Below are 19,905 nucleotides of genomic sequence, written 5' to 3'. Positions count from 1 at the left end.
CATCGGGTTCGGCTTCGGGTTGTGACGGTTGAGACCCGCCGGCTTGACCATAGCCGAAAGTGGGAGGAACAAACGGAGGGGCGCCACTCAAGTAAGCCGCGTAAGTTAAAAAGCTCGGGTCCATGTCTTGAAGGTTGTACGGGGTTTGCGGTTGGGTTGTGTTCGGGTTTGCGGGTCTAGCGGGGACACCAAAAGGAGGGCGGTATGGATGCATGATTGTATAAAAATTAGAAGAAAGTGGGTTTTTTTTATAAAAGTTGGAGGAAAGTGGGAGAGATAGTGAGTTTTTGTATAAAAAATGGTGTGAATGTGGGGTAAATATATATAGTGGGGAATATTTAAAATTAAAAAAAAATAAAGGAATGTGACCGTTTGAAAATGGTCGAAATTGGTGGGCCCCATGCGATTTAAGCGTTATATTTAAAACGCCGGAGGGATTTTTTTTTCGAAAATAACGTCTTAAAACGCCCCCTGTAATGGGGGGTTGGGCGTTTTCGGACGTTTTCGGGCAATTTTTTTAAAAAAAAAGGCCCCACTACGGGCGGTCTAACCCTGCGTCCTCCTCCTTCCCCATGTCAATAGTCATTAAATTTAAAATCTCAACCATAACATATTAACTTTAAGATGAGAACAAGAAAAAGACGCTATGGTCTTGAACAAGAAGAAAACTCACATTGTTCATCGAAGGTAAGTCTTGCTCTATCTCTCTACTCTCTAAATTTAGGCGTTTTTTGGTTATTTTGTACGAATTTAATCTTCCAGTTTGGTCGCATTTTTGGTTGTCTGCCATCTGAAGACTTCTCTAAATTTGGGTTACATTTTGAATTTTTTTTTTTTTTTTTTTTTTTTTTTTTTTTTTTTATGAAGCTCATATACATTTGTGGTTTGTAGAATCGTAACAAGCTGTCGCCGAGTGACCGAATATTAGTCTCTGCTATGAGGGAGAAAGAAAAGCAGAGATTATTCAGCATCTTCGGACACCCCGGTGCCTTAGTGATCCCATCAAAAAATCATGTTCCAGAAGTAGTGGGAAGCGAAGTTTTGATTCCCTTTCCGTTTCCGTTTCACGTCCGGACATTGAAGAACAAGTATCTAAGACTCTTTCTGATTTGGTATTTTCTGGAAGAATGGATTTCGATGACATTGAAGAAGCGGAAAAAATTGTAACTAAAAGCAAGATCCATATGAGAGTTTTTCTGAATGGAAATCCAGATCAGAGGGCCAACCTGATTAAAGGGAAGCTGACGAAAATCAAAGCGCCACTACCAGATTGAAGAAACACAAGTTTTTCCTGCTATTATTATATTGGAGACTCTATTTAGCAAACTCTGTTGTTTTTATGTGTTTTTTTCGAACTTTGTTGTTCTAGACTCTATTGTGTTCACTCCTCAAGAAGTGGAGAATGTATGCTATGATACTTTGCATTTTACAAATATATTAATCATATGTAATGTTAATTTTACAAGGGTGTACCTATCTACACACCATTTTGCCTATTTACACATCAAAAAGGTGTTTTTTGTCCTTATATGCACACCCTGCAGTGTGGAACTGTGGCCAAAACGCGGCGTTTTGGTCCGGTTAACCAGACAAAGACTGACGGGTCTGTTGACCGGACCAAAACGCCGAGCTTTGGCCGCGTTTTGGTCCTATCAACCAGACAAAAGACTGACACCCGGTCTGGTTGACAGGACCAAAACGCAGCCAAAGCTCGGCGTTTTGGTCCGGTCAACAGACCCGTCAGACACCCGTCAGTCTTTGTCTGGTTAACCGGACCAAAGCGCCGCGTTTTGGACACAGTTCGACGCTGCAAGGTGTGCATATAAGGACAAAAAACACCTTTTAAGGGTGACTATCTACACACTCGGTGTGTAGATAGTTTGGCCCCAAATATATTAACCAAGTTGGGTATTTTTTGGGGAAATTATTGTAGCAATATTTACTCAAAAATCTTGAGCATCAGAAAGGTATTTCTCTTACTCTGAATTCTATACATGTTTGATTTATAAAATCAACAAGTTTCTCACTGCAACAAGTTACTGTAGAAATATTCATTGTTTTGTGTCACTTGGTTCATTTGGGCAAAGACCGAATAGTACCCGCTTATAATGGGTCGGGCTCGGTTTCGGTTTATTTTCGTTTATAATTTCGGGTTGGACCGAAATATGCTCACCCCTAGTGCATCATGCTTTTCATCAAGTTAAAGATTATTGCGACCCAAGGCCTTCTAAATGTGGCTTCTAGCTTAAAATACATGTTTTTACTAGAGATATATACATCAACAAACAATGCACACAAGTCAATATTGTTGGTCCCAGACACTCTATATTTGAACTTCTAGTCACAATACACAAACTCGACACAATCACACTGCACAGCCCCTCTTTCCCTCTCGCAATTATGATGGACAAAAAACAGTTTTTGTTTAATGTCTTGGTAAATGTTATGATGCAAGTGCAGCCCTATTTATACATCAAAGAATGGCAGTTAAGAAGGTGGTTAATGGCGGGTAATTGTCAGTTTTTTTGGTGCCAAAAATAACTGTTATATAGACTGAGGGTAAAATTGTCATTATGACAAATATAGGTACCTGCGACACAATTTCGATGACCTTACTACCATAATTACATGTTCAAGTTTAGTACATACATAATAATGTTTTAATGTCCACCCTTGTTCCCAGCCGTTTGTTCAAGTTTGTCCCTGATGCAAGTGCAGCCCTTTTCGCTTTGGCGCCCCGGGAGAGTACCTATCAACTGGGCGCCTCTCTCTTAGGCTCCTCCTTGGAACTAGGGATGTAAACAAGCCCAGAGGCTCGAGAGCTACTCGTGATCGGCTCGGTTAATAGCTCGAACGAGCCGAGCCTTAACGAGTCCGAGCCCGAGCTCGAGCTTGAAATAGAGCTCGTTTTGTTATCGAGTCCGAGCTCGAGCCTGAAATACAAGCTTGTTTAGGCTCGCGAGCCTAAACGAGCCCACACAAAATTTTAATTTTTTTATATATAATATATTAATAATGATTATAACATTGATGAGCCGAGCTAGAGCCGAGCTTTGGCTCGTTTAAGTGATGTTGAAGTGAGCTCGAGCCGTGCTTTTAGCTCGTTTAAGGTTGTTCCCAAAATAGTTCGAGCCGAATCGAGCCGAGCTCAAGCTTTGGGTTTTACTCGCGAGCCGAGCTCGAGTTCAAAGAAGTAGGCTCGAACCGAGCCGAGCTCGAGCTTCATACAAACCTAACGAGCCGAGCTCGAGCCTGGTCGAGCTCGGGCTCGGCCCGGCTCGTTTACACCCCTACTTGGAACATTCAGGGTGGAGGCATGTTGCCCTCTTCATGTATGCCATCGCCAACTGTTTAAAATAAAACAAAATTTAAAAATTTTCCAAAAATAAAACAAAATTTGCTCATCAGAAAGATATTCAGCAATGGCATTAGGGGCTACTAGAGCTCGAATGTATTCTGCAACTCCTCTACTGTCTACTGGATACTTCCTTTGCTCAAAACGCCTTGACAGACTCTGGGCTGAAACTATTGATGATGGTGATGATAACTCAAAAAGCGCCTAGGCGCCAAAAGCGATCGCTTTTGATAACTCTGATGTAACTAAGGATTGGTGTGGTTGTAATTCACAGGATGAACATTTTGGTATAGTTCCACTTGAGGCAATGGCGGCCCACAAACCCGTGATAGCATGCAATAGCGGTGGCCCGGTGGAGAGCGTGAAAGATGGAGAGACAGGGTTCTTGTGTGACCCGTCACCACAAAGCTTCTCATTGGCCATGGCCAAGTTCTTGAAGGACCCCTCGTTGGCAGAAAATATGGGCTCGAAAGCCCGAGCCCATGTTGCTACATCATTCTCTACCAAAACTTTTGGCAACCAGTTGAATCAATATATCATGGATGTAGTGGAACAACACAAACGGACAAAAGCAGATTAAAGAAAGATAATGTTAGGAGTTAAGAGTGGTATTGATCTTCCAGTTGACCTTTTTCGTCCGGTTGTGGCATAACTTCAGGAGCTTCTTGATCCATTTGATCTGTATGTTTCCATACATTTGTTGATAAGTATAATGTTGGAAGAAAAAAACATATAGAGCAAGCATATTTAGAGAAACCCAAAAACATTACTGAAGCAAGTAATTTTAAAAAAATTTGGAATATAGTATATGTATATAATGTTAAGAAGGATTCATATAAGGGGACTAGGGGTGGAATCACTAGTGATGGATTCCATCACTCCCACTATCCAATCAACTAATGCCATGTCATCAATCCAATTTCCATCACTAGTGATAGAAATGTAGGAGGGGTGGAATCACTAGTGATGGGGATTCCAATATACAAGTATTAATGCACAATGTACAAGTCATACCCTATAAAACTCAAAAGTTTAACGCGTGCTCAGGTTAACGCGTTTACATTTCCACGCGTTATGAATTGACTGGCGGCGGTGTAGCGTGGTTGTTTCACGCGTTCTCAATGGCCATCACGGGACCGCCCCGTCCCCTCTAATGGCTTTGGGTTACTAGCGTTGAAATGGATTTCTAATATGCTCGTGTGGGTTGGGTTGCCCACGGTGGCTCCCACAGCTAAGTCTCATTGATGACTTGAGCCCTTGAACTCGCTGGGTGTAAAAAATACTCGTAGTTTATTATGTATATTCACTTTTCAAGACGTATTGAACGTTTTAGGATATTATTTACCAAAAAAATTGGTTCATTTTTTAACAAAATCAGTGAGTGTGTTACAATCCTCTAAACAAGGCTGAGAAGAAAGATGAAAACAATTTCAAAACTTGATTCACCATCAATCATTCATGAAGAAGAACCCTATTATCCATAAGCAAGTCAGAAAAAAATGTATATTTTCTCTTCATTGATACTTTAACACCCAAGTAATGCATGACAACCAGGGATGTGCATCGGTTCATTTGGGTCGGTTTTGGGCTCAAGCCGAACCAAAAACCGAAAACTTGGTCTTTGGGTTTTTGAAAACCATATGCTTTCAGTTTTTTTGGTTTTCTATTTCACAATCAGTTCGGTTTAGTTTTTGGTTTTTCCATTTGGGCTTGAAATTTTTGGGCCTAGCTATTTGTTAGTTAATAATTGATTGATTGTTACGTATCTGGGCCTAAATTTTTGGGCTATATAGTTTGTTAATAATTATTCCATATGTAAATGTAAATTAGCAAGTTTTTTTTTGTGCATTAGGAGTTGTATCCCGAACTTGGGGAGTTTTTTTTTTTTTTTAAATACATTGATATTTCACTTGCAACATAGAAGTTTTATCTTTTACATTTTAACCCATTTGAAATTTTTACTTTCAACTCAAAGTTTTTCATCTTTTGTAATTTAACACAACACTTTATTATTTACAACTTTGGTCCCCCTATACTTTTAGCTTTCGCAAGTTTTTCGTTTTACATTTCGTTCTAAATTTCGCGAGTCGTTTTTTTGCTCTATTTTTTCATATTTGACAGACCTGTCGCAACGCGTCCATTTTTTCCCTTTTGAAAAGTTCGCCGCAACGAGCGGGTTCTAGATCGACTAAGTTATTATTTTCTACGTTTTACGTTTCTGGTTAATTTCTTCGCATTAACACACTGTAACGGGTGTGCGTAGTTCAACGATTTTAGTCTGCTTTTCGTTTAGTGTAATTTTTACCATTTTATCTATTTTATTTTTACGATGTTGAGAGTCGTTGTGGTTGTGGCATTGGTGCTACTTGGCACAGTTTTACAAAGGTTTTTAACCTATTAAATTTTTTACTAATATTTTGTTTCGGTTTACCCCTATACTTCCTTTACTTAAAAACTATTTTTACGTGCATATTTTACGTACGGGTATGTATAAATATGATTTGTTCTACATCCCGACGTGAACTTTTTTTATAGACGAGTCAGGTCAAATATAACACGTTTTCGTTTAAAGAAACCATTTTTACGTGCATATTTTTCTGTACGTTTTCGTATAAATTCAAGTTGTTCTACGTTTCGACGTAAACTTTTTTGGGAAATGATTCATGTCAAATATAATATGTTTTCGTGCTTATTTTATGCATGTTTCGTAAAGTTTGTTTCGAACCGAGTGAAGTCAAATTATGATTTTTTTTCTCCGTTTTTTTCCGAAAGCTCTAATTAATCCCTTTCGATTACATGTGCATATTTTCCTTCATACCCGTTACGTTTTCTATGTATGAGTTGGGTCACATATAATACGTTATGATTGTTCGATATGAATTTGATTTACTTTACATTTGATCCAATCACAATGCTTATACAGATTACATTGAGTTCAACTGGATACGTCGAAATGTGTGTTTTCATATGGTTAATGCATCATATAACGTTTGGATTAATTCATTCAGTGTTTACGATGTACCCGCGCCGCAACGCAGGCGGGTCTTAACCCTAGTTTTTATAAATTACTAAACATTAAAAAATAAAAGGTTTTCTCGAATTTCATAAAATACAAAACCAAACCGTTGGTTTTTGTATAGTTCGGTTTTGTCAGTTAATTGCTTTTAGTAGCACCCCTAAATTGACAACACTATCCCCTTCATGGTTTTTACTTATCATCCTTATACAAAAACTTAAATCATCATCATAACCTTAAACGTGAGATCAGTCAAATAACGTACATGGAGCGGTTTGATAGTCGTGTGCATAATACGGAGGAGTAAGTTTTTACCGCTATGTGCATCGAAATTAAACCTCATTGACATCCAAATACATATATACACACACATTCTGTTGTCTATCTTCAACATCACTTTCACCTTTTTTTAGTCATGTGATCCTACCTCTTCAACTCTTGGGCCATATCAAACTACAATTACACCAATGTGACAATGTCTATCTACCCTACAAGCTAGTGGTGCACAAAAAACCCGAACCCGGACCCGGACCCGAAAAAAAAACCCGGAACCGGGTATTATAAAACCCGGGTTTTTTATACCCAAACCCGAACCCGACCCTACCCGTAGGGTAGGGACTGGGTATGCATATTTGATCTAAAACCCGAACCCGGAACCGGGTTTTTTTATACCCGGTTTATACCCGAAACCCGGTTTTATAAATACCCGAACCCGAACCCGGAACCGGGTTTTATAAATACCCGGAACCGGTTTTTAAAAAAAACCGATTTTGATGTAATCTTGTTTAATTATGTATGCATTAAGACTTAACAAAATTATGTATGCACTTTGATGTAATCTTGTTTAATTATTAGGTTTCTAATGATATTTGCCACCGCTACTTAATTATTTAGTATATTTCATTACAAGTGGAAACAAATATGCCAATATATGTTGGCCCTTCTATTTTCTTTGTTTGTTTAATATCATTATTAGTTTTTGTATTTAATAAATTGTGCCTCTGTTTATAAAGTTCAAGAATAACCACATGAAGAACTATAAATTGTACCTCTGTTTATAAATTGTGCCTCTGTTTATCAATAGATTTGATGTCTATGTGTGAGAGTTATGTTTGATACATTTTATAAGCATAGTTCCGGTCGGGTTTTTTTAATACCCGGTGCGGGTTTTTTCCCAACCCGATGCATACCCGAACCCTACCCGATGAATACCCGAACCGGACCCGAACCCGGAAATAGGGTATTATAATACCCGGGTTTTATAAAACCCGACCCGAACCCTACCCGAACCCGGGTATATAGGGTACACATTTTTGGTAGAGAACCCGGACTCGGACCTGACCCGGTTTTTAAAAAAACCCGATTTTGTAAAACCCGATCCTACCCGAACCCGATCCTACCCGAAACCCGGTTTTTAAAAAAACCCGATTTGTGCACCACTACTACAAGCATTCGTTGTTATCATTGTCACCAGCACAAACACATACAAATTTGGATAGAGCCACTACGGATAACGGGTGAGCGTGGTCCAAATCTTTTCACCTCCCTTGTGTTGGGGCTAGATTTAGGGGTTGGTTCACCAACTTCCAAAATTTGATTGTGTGTGCATTTGGTTATGCTTTGTTGTTTTTGTTAGTGGTGGACCGAGAATTCTTTTAAATCGGGTAAATAAGTTTTAATGATCAAATGTTAACTAAATTTACATATTTTCAGTTCAAGTCGAGTTAGACTCAAACCTTAGCATCCAGGGGCAGACCTACCCACAATGGTGGGTGGGCGGCCGCACCTCTTGAGAAAAAAAATTTAAGTGCTAATTTTCGTCGAAAATCCCAACCGCACTCCTTGGATTTTTTCAACCGCACTCCTTGAAAATTTTCAACCGCCCTCCTTAGAAAAAAAAAACACTATGAATTTATAAAAAAAATTAAACACTAATTATTATGAATATATAAGTATATTACACAATTTGTATAATTATTCTTTAACCACTTATTCACTTTACTTAACCAAATCTACAATCTAAAAGGAGAAATATAAGTATTCAAGACACAAGATGTTATGTTTGCAACGAAGAAGAGGAGTCTATTGATCACCTTTTTACGGGCGTCTAGTTGCGATGATCCTGTGGCAAGCTATAAGCAGATGGTGTCGTACCCAACAAATATTTGCTTTCTCTTTTTGGGATTTACTGGAGGTGCATAATCACCTTGGCCTGAAGGAGCCGGAGAAATCTTTCGTTCGTGGAATCATTATCATAGGCTGTTGGAGTAAATGGAGATCAAGGAATGAATCGAGATTTGCGAACAAGACGGCCAGAATGGATAAGATCATTAGCGAAGTGAAGTCAGTTGGGTTTATTTGGGCCAGGAATAGATCTAAATGTAAGGATTCATCTTAGGAAAACTAGTGTAAATTTATAATTATGTAGTTTCGGTGTGTTGTTTGGCCTCCCAGTTTTCGGGTTGGTGGCGTTTCTAATGAAGTTTTCTTTAAAAAAAAAAAAGCAACATTTTCTCACATATAAATACCGCATAACATTGGACATGCAAGAATTTTAACATACATTACTTTGTAGAAGACAAACAACATACTACTACACCACTAGATTATGGATGAAATAATTTCCATAAATTTTATCTATAATAAGTACCCGTAATTTAAACATGCTTGAATGGGCTTAGGCTTTATTAAAATTATGCATTGGAGGCATTTTAAAGGTTAAACATTAAAATTATAAACATGCTTGAATGGGCTTAGGCTTTATTAAAATTATGCATTGGAGGCATTTTAAAGGTTAAACATTAAAATTATGCATTGGATGCATTTTAAAGATTGAACACTAAAATTATGCGTTGGAGCCATTTTAAAGGTTAAACATCAAATAACGGAAAAAAAAAAAAAGATTTGACCCACATGGACCACATTGTTTCCATGGGAAACACAAGGAAAAGATGGTTGTCGGTAGTCCAAAAAGGTTAAGCTATAGTTATAGTACATACCCTATACTCTAGGCTAGAAACCCTATTACTATCTTATACAAATGGCTAATTCTATACACACCCCCCCTCTTTCTGATTATACCCCCCCGTTGTGAGAGGAAAACTGTCGGTTCCACGCAGGCCTCACCTGTAAGTATGTGAGAGGAGGGGGGTGAAAAAAGTAGATAGGGGGTGTAGAAAGTAGCACCCATACAAATTCCCTAAATTACGCTATAAAAAAAAAACAACTTTTTTGTTCATTAGAAGTTGTACCACAAGCTTGGGGAGTTTTAAAAAGAAAAATTGATTTTTCACTTTTAACCCAAACATTTTATATTTTGTATTTTAACCCCTTTTAATTTTTTTTTTTACTTTTAACCCAAATTTTTTCATCTTTTATAATTTAACACAACACTTTATTATTTACAACTTTGGTCCCCCATACTTTTTATCTTTTGCAAGTTTTTCGTTTTACGTTTCGTTCTAAATTTTGCGAGTTAACATGTCGTAGCGTGCATGTGAGGTTCAACGTTTTTTGCTCTAGTTTTTCATATTTTACTGACTCGTCGCAACGCGTCCATTTTTTCCCTTTTGAAAAGTTCGTCGCAACGGGCGGGTCTTAGATCGACTAAGTTATTATTTTCTACATTTTACGTTTTGGTTAATTTCTTCGCATTAACACACTGTAACGGGTGTGCGTGGTTTAACGATTTTAGTCTGCTTTCGTTCAGTGTAATTTTTACCATTTTATCTATTTTATTTTTACGATGTTGAGAGTCAATGACGTTGTGGCATTGGTGCTACTTGGCACGGTTTTACGAACGTTTTTAACCAATTAAATTTTTTACTAATATTTTGTTTTGGTTTACCCATATACTTCCTTTACTTAAAAACTATTTTTTACGTGCATATTTTATGTATGGCTATGTATAAATATGATTTGTTCTACATTCCGACGTAAACTTTTTTTTTATAGACGAGTCAGGTCAAATATAATACGTTTTCGTTTAAAGAAATCATTTTATGGGCATATTTTTCTGTACGTTTTGATATAAATTCAAGTTGTTCTACGTTTCGACGTAAACTTTTTTGGGAAATGATTCAGGTCAAATATATATGTTTTCGTGTTTATTTTACGTATGTTTCATAAAGTTTGTTTCAAACTGAGTGGAGTCAAATTATGGTTTCTTTTTCTCCCTTTTTTCGAAAGCTCTAATTAATCTCTTTCGATTACATGTGCATATTTTCCTTCATACCCATTACGTTTTCTATGTATGAGTTGGGTCACATATAATACATTATGATTGTTAGATATGAATTTGATTTACTTTACGTTTGATCCAATCACAATGCTTATACAGGTTACATTGAGTTCAACTGGATACGTCGAAATGTGTGTTTTCTTATGGTTAATGCATCATATAACGTTTGGACTAATCCATTCAATGTTTACGATGTACCCGCGCCGCAACGCGAGCGGGTCTTAACCCTAGTTATATATAAATATAACTTACAACATTTGTATGCAGTGAGGTTTGTACATTGTGCTTTTATCGTTTTCCTTGCATTTGAGGGTATACCCATGGTTGAGTGGGTTATACCCACTTTGGGTTTTTAAACCCATTTTCTTCTCTCTCTCTCTATAACATCTGCACTTTTCTCTTTCTCTCTACTTTCTCTCTTTCTATAGATTTCCACCGCATCATAATAGGGTTTGTAGAGGAGGTGAAAGTGGAGGAGAGCGAGGGCCGGTGAAGAAGTCCGGTGAGTTTCGCCGGAGGAGTTGGTTTTTGTTTGTTTCTTCTGATTTTTGAAACACACACATATTTGTGTAAGTAGAGATGATGAAAGAGAGGTAGAGAGTGTCCCGGACTGATTGGCATGGTGGCCAGCCACCATGTACGGTGGCGGAGCCATGACGAATTTTGTGGAACCTTGTATTGTGTGTTTATGTAAGGTATGGTTTTTTTAGCTTTTGTGGGTTTGTTTTGGCTTTTAAAGGTGGAAATGTGGTGGAACCACGATGGTTATGTGGCGGCGCCTTGTCAGCCTTGTCGTTTGTCGGATTGTTGGTCTTTATTTGATCAACTGTTTTGGAAGGTTGTTGCATACGAGTGTTCTATCCAGTGATGATGATGGCTGCTACTTGGCATGGCAACTCCGGTTGCAACCGTAGCGCCACTGAGCCGTGCTTTGTTGATTATGGCGATGAGGATTTTGAATCTGAGCCTCTTTTTTACTTTTTTTCTTGCAAATGTGGTTTGTACATTATGCTTAACCTTTGTTTTGCTTTCCTTTGAAGCCATATGGGCTGGTTTCTTAACTTTTGTGGCATTGTTTGGTTGTTTTCTATACAAACAATGGGTTGATTTCGTGAGTTTTGTGGTTTAAGCACAACTCCAGAGATTTCTTTCTCTTTCTAACTTTATATCTCTTCTCCTTTTCTCTCTAATGTCTAAGGTCCAAAGAAACACACACATATGTGTAAGTAGAGATGATGAGAGAGAGAGAGTGGCAGACTGATTGGCATGGTAGCCGGCCACCACGTACGGTGGCGGAGCCACGGCGGATTTTGTGGAACCTTGTATTTGTGTTTGTGTAAGGTGTGGTTTGTTTTTTTAGCTTTTGTAGGTTTGTTTTGGCTTTAAATATGATTTACATCTACAAAATCAGACATCCGGACCAACCACCAGTTCTGATAACGGAGTGACAGCGGAAATGTGGTGGAACCACGGTGGTTGTGCGGCGACACCTTGTCAGCGCTGTTGTTTGTAGGATTGTTGGTCTTTATTTGATCAACTGTTTTGGAAGGTTGTTGCATGCGAGTGTTCTATCTGGTGATGATGATGGCTGCTACTTGGCATGGCAACTCTGGTTGCAACCGTGGCGGCACTGAGTCGTGCTTTGTTGATTATGGCGATGATGATCTTTGAATCAGTCTCTTTTTTACTTTTTTCGACTTTGGTTTTGACAGTTGTGGTGTTGGCGGTTGTGATGGTTGTGGTGACTATTGTTGTGATGATTTTGCTGGTTTTGATCTACCATGGAAATAAAAATTTAAACATAGTTACATATATGCAAAAATTGTGAAGTTACATGGGAAAATGAACTTATGGTATCATTAAAGGTAAATGAGCAAGATTGGTTTATGGTGCAATTATTTGTATAACTTGTGAGAAAAAAAAAAGATCCCTTAATATATTTTAACAACCCGATACAATAGCTGAAAATTTTTCATGGCCCCGCCGCGTCGCGGCAAGATACCTTTCTTGTTAAACTATAAATAGTTAGTCTTGTAGACTTGGTATTTACAAAACTATATATTAACATATGACTTAAGTTACAAAACCCGTAATGAAGATTTAAAAATATTGTGTTTTATCGCTATTATTTTTTCAATTAACTTTTTTAAATCTATCTATACATATAATAAAAGAAACCACTTTGAGGACACTTGTCATCATATTAGGTTATGTCTTATGGATAATTATAATTTTAATTTAATCTCTTTTAATTAATTATAAATAATCCTCCTACTAGATATTATTTAGTTTAATTATTATTTTTATATTTATCTATTTACTTCAAATTCAAACTTAGATATCTAATTTGATAGTAGAGTAAATTATGATTTTGACCCATTGATTATATCACTTTTACCCTTTTACCCAAAAAGCAATTTTTTAACATCTGAACCCTCAATATCTTTTTTTTCTAACTCTTTTGGACCCCAACGTCTTTTTTTCTAACACTTTTGGTAGGGGCCAAAAATGTTAGAAAAAAAAAAAGACGTGTGGGCTCAGATATTAAAAGATTCTTTTTAAGGATATATATTTTTTTTATTATTTAGTAACGTAAATTACATTTATTCAACCCGTGTAATACACATATTTTTTAAAATATAACTTTTTTATTATTTGGTATATAAAATATTCAACCCGTGTAATAAATGAGGTTTCTTAAATATGTATTATTTTATTATTTGGTAAACAATATTACATTTATTCAGCTTGTGTAAAACAAGCTGTTTTAAAGATATAACTTTTTTATTTAGTATATAAAATTATATTTATTCAATCCGTACAATATGGTTCTTATAGATATAACTTTTTATTATTTAATATATAAAATTATATTTATTCAACCCATGCAATAAAAGATGTTTTTAAAAATATATTGTTTTATTATTTATAGAAAAAATTCATTTATTCAACCCGTGTAATACACGGAGTTATAACCTAGTTAACATATATAATACGAATGGGTAAGATAATATAAGCGGGAAAAATAATCTTTAACTCACATTATTGTGATATGTGAGTATACACACAAAGGGAGAATGGATAGATTGCAAACCACTCCTCCATGTAAATGTCGTAATACGTTGGTGGTTGTGGACTCGGCACGAGTGATGGGTGATGTCGCAATGAGAGAGGAAGCCGAAGCGGGATGGAAAAGTGATGTGATGTGACATGACAGTACCGACGGAAACACCGCCTCCACCTCCAGATACCGCCCAAGACCTTCAAACCGTGTTGGGATATCCCGTGTCCCCACCCTTGACGTGCTTTCGCGTGTCATTACCCTTTAATGACACACGTTGCGCGTCATTAAAGGTTTATTTTCTAGTAGTGAGTGGCAAAAACACACATTCTTAGCTCGGACGAAGATAAAGTTATCTCTTGTATAGTCAAAGTCAGGAATATGTGATATAAGTGTTGCATCTTACGTATATGATATTGATATATGTATGTATTTCATGTTTACAAATCATTTATCAGTTATGTCTATAAAGGATATTGCTTACCGAACAAGTATGTCATGGCTGTTTCATTTCATGCTTTTGGAAAACTTCTGTTAGTGGTTTGGACTTCGGATTCAATTAACATTTCAAATGTTTCATGGTTTTTACTTTAGACCTCTTAATTAAGATGTAAGTTTTATTTAATAGTAATACAAAGAAAACTACTTTTAAAAATAAAAGTATCATAATTAAAAAAAATATATAATTGTTCATTTATTTTTTAAAGACATTACGAGTGTATACAATAGACGGAATGGGACCAAATACAAACAATTATGTTTGTAAGAACCGTAAGAACCAACACATAATTGACAAGTGTCCCTCAATAAAAAATTAGTTTAGGGGTAATTTAGACATTTTCATCATATTTATTTATAACTAATTAAAAATAATATTAAAACATCCCTAAATCCATGCAAGTTTAATTCAAATCAAATTTTGAATTTTTTAACATATTCATGATCTAGTAACTCTCCATGATCGAACCAACCTGTAGGAACTAACACAAAAAATATAATCAGTACAACACTATATAATTAACACAACATCCTTAATCGTTCTCCACTATCAGCACATCGTCCTCAATCGTTCTCCATTATCAACATAAACGACATTAGCACAACATCCTCAATCGTTCTCCATTATAAGCACATCTGATGTGCTGATTCTATCTACTTTTGGTGTTTGTTTGTATTATATTGTAATTAACACATAATCAACACATTATCAGCACAATTATAAAACAACTTTTGGTAACTTTTTTAAAAGTTACTTTTATAAATAAAAAAAGGTATAGCAATATGGTACTCATATTAAAGATAAAAAATACTTGATTTTATAGTATATTTTTTTTTAAAAAAATAATGAAGTATATAAAAGTTATTTTAGTTTAAAAAACTTTGGTGGAATTTGTATTTAATTGAAAATGGTCAAATGACTAGCAGTTTTACGAAATTACCCCTAACTTGTTAGTACTAATTTTTAATTATAAGGGTTTTATTTATAATTAACCACAATCCTTGATTTAAACTATCAATGGTTTAGATCTATTCTTACAGTTCTTACAGTTAGTACAGGATCTCAACCCTACAATACACCACTCGAAACTTGAAAGCAGAAATATTCTGAAGTTTACCTTTCAAAACATATATATATATATATATATATATCTATCTCCTCTAATAAATAACTAACCATGTGGACACTTGGCAAACATTTAGACTAGCCACACCATCACAATCCTATGTGTCAATGTTATAGACCCCTTCACCTTTCTTTTAATCGGGTTAATGCTCGGGTACTTGGTATCTGACCCGGATCCACTGCCCAAATGTGTTGTCTTGATTTTTATTCTGCCCTTGCATCATACCAATGTCTCTCTCTCTCTACCAACCATCGCTCTCACAAACCCTATCTTCTCGCATATGTGATTCAGTGTTCTCTAACCCTAACCCTCACCATCGCCGGAAGATACCAACGATTTGATCCGTAATACGGTATGTTTTCATTGCCAATTTCTAGGTTTCGATTATTTCCTATTTGTATGGTTGTGGTTAAAAGAAATTAGGGTTTTTCAACAACAATTTCAATTCACTTCATTACTCGTATGTTTGTTTGATTCTGATTCTGTTTTTTGTTTTCCAGTTGCAACTTTGATGATACCCTAATGGAATTGAGTGCCTTGATAACGACTATGGTTTGATTTTTCTTCTGGCAGTTCAGTAATTCATTTGCTTTCAAAATTCAAGATAAGGGGGGTCGTATGCACAGATTTATTAGTGGTATGCTCTTTCTTCTGTTTCAAATATTTAGTTGTTAGACTTTCAGAAACCTTAAACGTCTTGTGCGCTTGCCCTGCTAGATTCTCATAGTTTGGCAGATCATACAATGGCCATAATTCAGAGACTAGGGGTGAGATCCACCGCTACCACCTCCCACAAATTCTGGTACATCTGACCGCTTCTCATTTTAAGACTCATTTGTATTTAATCTTTACACTATTTTTTATTCTAAATAAGTATATAAAGATTCTATTATATATGATTTGGATTCTTATTAAAAAAATATATATAGGTCTTTAGGACTGTGCAGAACTTGGTTCAAACCGACCCAACCAGTGACCCGAACCAAGACCGGAAAGCAACTTCCACTTGATGCTTATCGGTTTTTCATGGAGAAGATGATAAATTTGATATGTATCATGTTAACAAGAACAATGTTAATCGTGTTATGCTTTTGGAGAGTGTCATGTTGCAGTTTAAAATCTGATTTATGCATTAAAAATAGGCATCAGGTGACTTTCAAGTTTCAACCCGCTTGATCCATTCCTATTTTTAGCTAACATTTTTATAACTCAAATCAACCCATGAATAAGTAAATGGGTTGAAATTTCCACATTTACTTACCAATGATATCATGCTGTAGTACGAAGACGAAGACTAGGACGAAGTCGTAATTTCATCAGACAATGATCTTACTGCAAGTGAAGATGCTGGGGTCTGCATATATTTTCAGCATTTTACGAAGCAACTAGCAAGCATCACATTTTTAACGGGTCAGGTTGAAATGGGTTCGGTGTTGTCCATTTGTTCTATATTTTTAAAACGTTTACGCCTTAAATATAGTAAGAAAAGCAATGTAATTACTTATTACAATAAAAATCTTCCTACTAAAACAACGATTTAGTAGACTAAAAGCCTTATTTTCAACATGTTTGACCTCTTATTTTTAGCTGAAAAGTTTAAATTCCCTGTTTGGGATTAACTACCACATTTAGTATTGCAAAGTTAATACCCAAAATACATTCAAATATCACAAATACTTATGTGCAAAAAGCGCGCGCCTAGGCGCTCGGGCGTAGCGAGGCGCACCTATAGCGCCTGGTGGTAGCCTAGGCGCAAAAATGGTTTTTTTTAAAAACGGTGTTGTCAAAAGTGCAAAAAGTGCGCGCCTAGGTGCTTGGGCGCAACGAGGCGCACCTATAGCGCCTGGTGGTAGCCTAGGCGCAAAAATGGGTTTTTTTTTAAATAACGGTGTTGAGGCGCAAAAAGGCGAGCGACTAGGTGCAAAAACGGTGCTGAGGCGTAGCGCATAACCAGAAAACAAAAAAAACGAATCCGTTGAGACATATCCATACATTACTTAGTTTTTTGACCCATTAACAAAGATTAACATGCGCTTTCTTTAACTATGAATGTAGATAGACACTAGCAATGGGTTCTACTCCGATGCTGGTCTTTATGTTCATCTTCGAATCGGTCCTTACGTTTGTGCCGAGTGGAATTACGGGTTAGTGTTAATTAAATAATTACAGTCTTTAATATTCACAATGCTCCAAAACTTCGTGTTTATGTGTTTATGCATTAACTCTTTTTTTTCGCGTAATAGTGGATTTCCGCTCTGGTTACATTTCATACCAGGAATCGAGCTTCGAACTGATAACGAGCCGTTTAAGATTAATAATTTTCTCTAACTTGGTTTCAACTTTCAAAAGTTTCCTTATCTGGCCAACCGTTTGCTGACTAAATCATGTATGTTTTAGGCCGAAATGAAACGGTTTACAACCAAGATAGTTAGCATGATGAAGGACGAGAATCTTTATGCGTCTCACGGTGGACCTATAATCTTATCTCAGGTTAGTTTATCATAAACTGACATACAGTGGAAGTAATTACAAAATTAAATTTTATGATCACTTTTTTGATATAATATTGAATGCTTAGACCATTACATAAAACCCTCTTTTATAGAGTAAACCTAAATTTGGTAGCTCAAGCCGAATTTTGAAAAACTAAAATTGACTCAATAATAATCAAATAGACTTTCTAAACAAACACTAGAAGTGCACATTTCGGTTAATCTCAGTAACCAGTTCAAGCGGTTATTTTCTCATTTTTGCTTTAACCCGTTATTACTTTAACCAGTTCGGTTAATAACCGGTTATTTCGGTTAAGTAACCGGTTATTTTCCAATTTTTTTCATCATTTTTACGTTTTTTTTCCGCTAAAAATAACCGATTACCATCCTATACATCTATAACTAGCTACGAACCAACTGTTAATATTAACTAGGAACCGGTTACTGGTCTACTGGTTCCGGTTAATAACCGGTTCTGGTTAACAAACCGTTTTTTTGCCACCTCTATAAACACCTATATGTGTTCTTACAATAAAAAAGGATGGGAATAAATCTTTATGGCACATTAGTGTTGCATCATGAAGTAAGATATGAATTCTTTTGTTGTTCTTTTTTGTTGAATATGTCTTTTTTATCTGGTTGGACGTCTTATATTTATTTATTTTTTATGCATTTTTGTAGGAGGATTTAGCTTGCACATGTGTTGACTGTTGAGCAATTGTCTTTGACATATACAATTGCTTTTAGTGGCTGCTAGAAGATGGTGATCTAAAACCTTCATTCCCACTAAGAAAATGTGTGTCTAATGTATACTTAAAGCTTTGATCTTGAGTTGCACTCCCTTTTGATCCTAATGTTTGGTCTGATTTGAGCATTCATTTCTTATTGTAGGTTGGTCGGCGAACATGCATTGGTATTGTGATCTCAGGTTGGTCTCCCATATAATGAATCGATAGTAGTTAAGAGTCAATGGTTTGCCCAAATGGTTGTGCTCGATCCTACATGGACGAACTTGGATTAGTTGGTGATTGTCCTAATAACTATCAGGTACCTGGTTCCTTACCTGGTTCCTTCGATTTGTTGGTAAATTTTTTTTTAGTTTCTACAAGTTGTCATTATTTTTGGCATTGATTTGGTAGTCCTCAACATACTTACCCTAATGCAACTACCTATTTTTGATATAGAGGAATATTGTCAACACATATGACAACAAAAGACAAAGGTCAAAAAGCTGAAATGAACAGTTGCACACCAGGAAGCAGTGTTCAGTAGTAACAGCAGGCAAATGTCAACTATAAGGGACAATAAGCATTAATGTCTTATGAAAACCCTTGCACCAAAAAGTTTAGTACTCTCCAAACACATAATTCATACTCATATGCTAAAAAAAACTTCTCAAAAACTGAAAACCCTTTGTACAAAAAAGTACAGTACTTTTCAACACAAGAATTCAAACTCATATGCTCAAAAACAGGCTGCTCAAAATAGAATAGTTGTCTTATATCCTGCTCTCTAGATAATTTCGAAAAAACATTAAGGTACCACCCCTATATAATCCATGAAACCATTTGGACAATCACACTTAATTCTATTCTTCATTCTCTCTTCTTTAACAAATGTCTAAACTGGATACCTCATCTGCTTCTGCAATGTCAAAAAAGGATTGCTCATTGGCTACACCATTGCCTTCAATGTATGTGGTTAATTACTATTTTGGACCCTCTAATTACATTATAAGCATATTTATTATCCAACATGTAGCATTTATCAATTACTAATGTATATGTTTGTTTGTTTTTTGCCTTAACAGGATACCTCCATCCGAGATTACTTTCTTGAAGGATTTAAAAGTAGAGCCGGTTTAAAGATGTTGTTAACAGATAAAGATGGCCATGCTACAAATAAGACCGCAAATGTTGTATACAAAGAAATTTTTGGAATTTTACCCAAAAAAAAAAGAAATTTTTGGAAATTTGTAGTCTTTTTTGTTCATTTATCATTGTTAAGGAAACTTTTGCCTTTATTTTATTTAAACTGTTTTGAATATAAAGTTATATGTGTTTTCTTTTTTTACTGTTCAATCCGTGTGACACACGGGTAATAACCTAGTATATAT

General features: G+C 36.0%; 1 protein-coding gene and 2 long non-coding RNA genes across 5 annotated transcripts; all 3 read left to right on the top strand.

Annotated features, from left to right (window-relative positions):
• The first annotated feature begins 567 nt into the window (after positions 1-567).
• On the top strand, positions 568-1,243 carry LOC110935114. The gene is made up of 2 exons (XM_022177680.2): positions 568-687; positions 892-1,243. The coding sequence occupies exons 1-2, from the start codon at positions 625-627 to the stop codon at positions 1,165-1,167; spliced, it is 339 nt and encodes a 112-aa protein (XP_022033372.1). The 5' UTR covers positions 568-624; the 3' UTR covers positions 1,168-1,243.
• A 14,223-nt stretch (positions 1,244-15,466) lies between these two features.
• LOC110937400 lies at positions 15,467-17,609 on the top strand. 3 transcript variants are annotated; one of them, XR_002590765.2, is made up of 7 exons: positions 15,467-15,649; positions 15,798-15,934; positions 16,015-16,099; positions 16,227-16,446; positions 16,578-16,712; positions 17,353-17,441; positions 17,541-17,609. It is a non-coding gene; the product is annotated as an uncharacterized LOC110937400 (long non-coding RNA). The 3 variants fall into 3 exon arrangements; XR_002590764.2 differs by having other exon boundaries at positions 15,468-15,649; positions 16,578-16,707; XR_004890628.1 differs by lacking the exon at positions 16,227-16,446 and having other exon boundaries at positions 15,471-15,649; positions 16,578-16,707.
• Positions 17,610-17,694: 85 nt separating this feature from the next.
• Positions 17,695-19,460, top strand: LOC110937401. Its single transcript, XR_002590766.2, has 4 exons — positions 17,695-17,787; positions 18,471-18,585; positions 18,681-18,836; positions 18,974-19,460. It is a non-coding gene; the product is annotated as an uncharacterized LOC110937401 (long non-coding RNA).
• Positions 19,461-19,905: the final 445 nt, after the last annotated feature.

The sequence above is a fragment of the Helianthus annuus genome, chromosome 4, assembly GCF_002127325.2.
Source record: "Helianthus annuus cultivar XRQ/B chromosome 4, HanXRQr2.0-SUNRISE, whole genome shotgun sequence".
NCBI lineage: Eukaryota > Viridiplantae > Streptophyta > Magnoliopsida > Asterales > Asteraceae > Helianthus > Helianthus annuus.
This window is presented reverse-complemented; position numbering and strand designations above follow the sequence as displayed.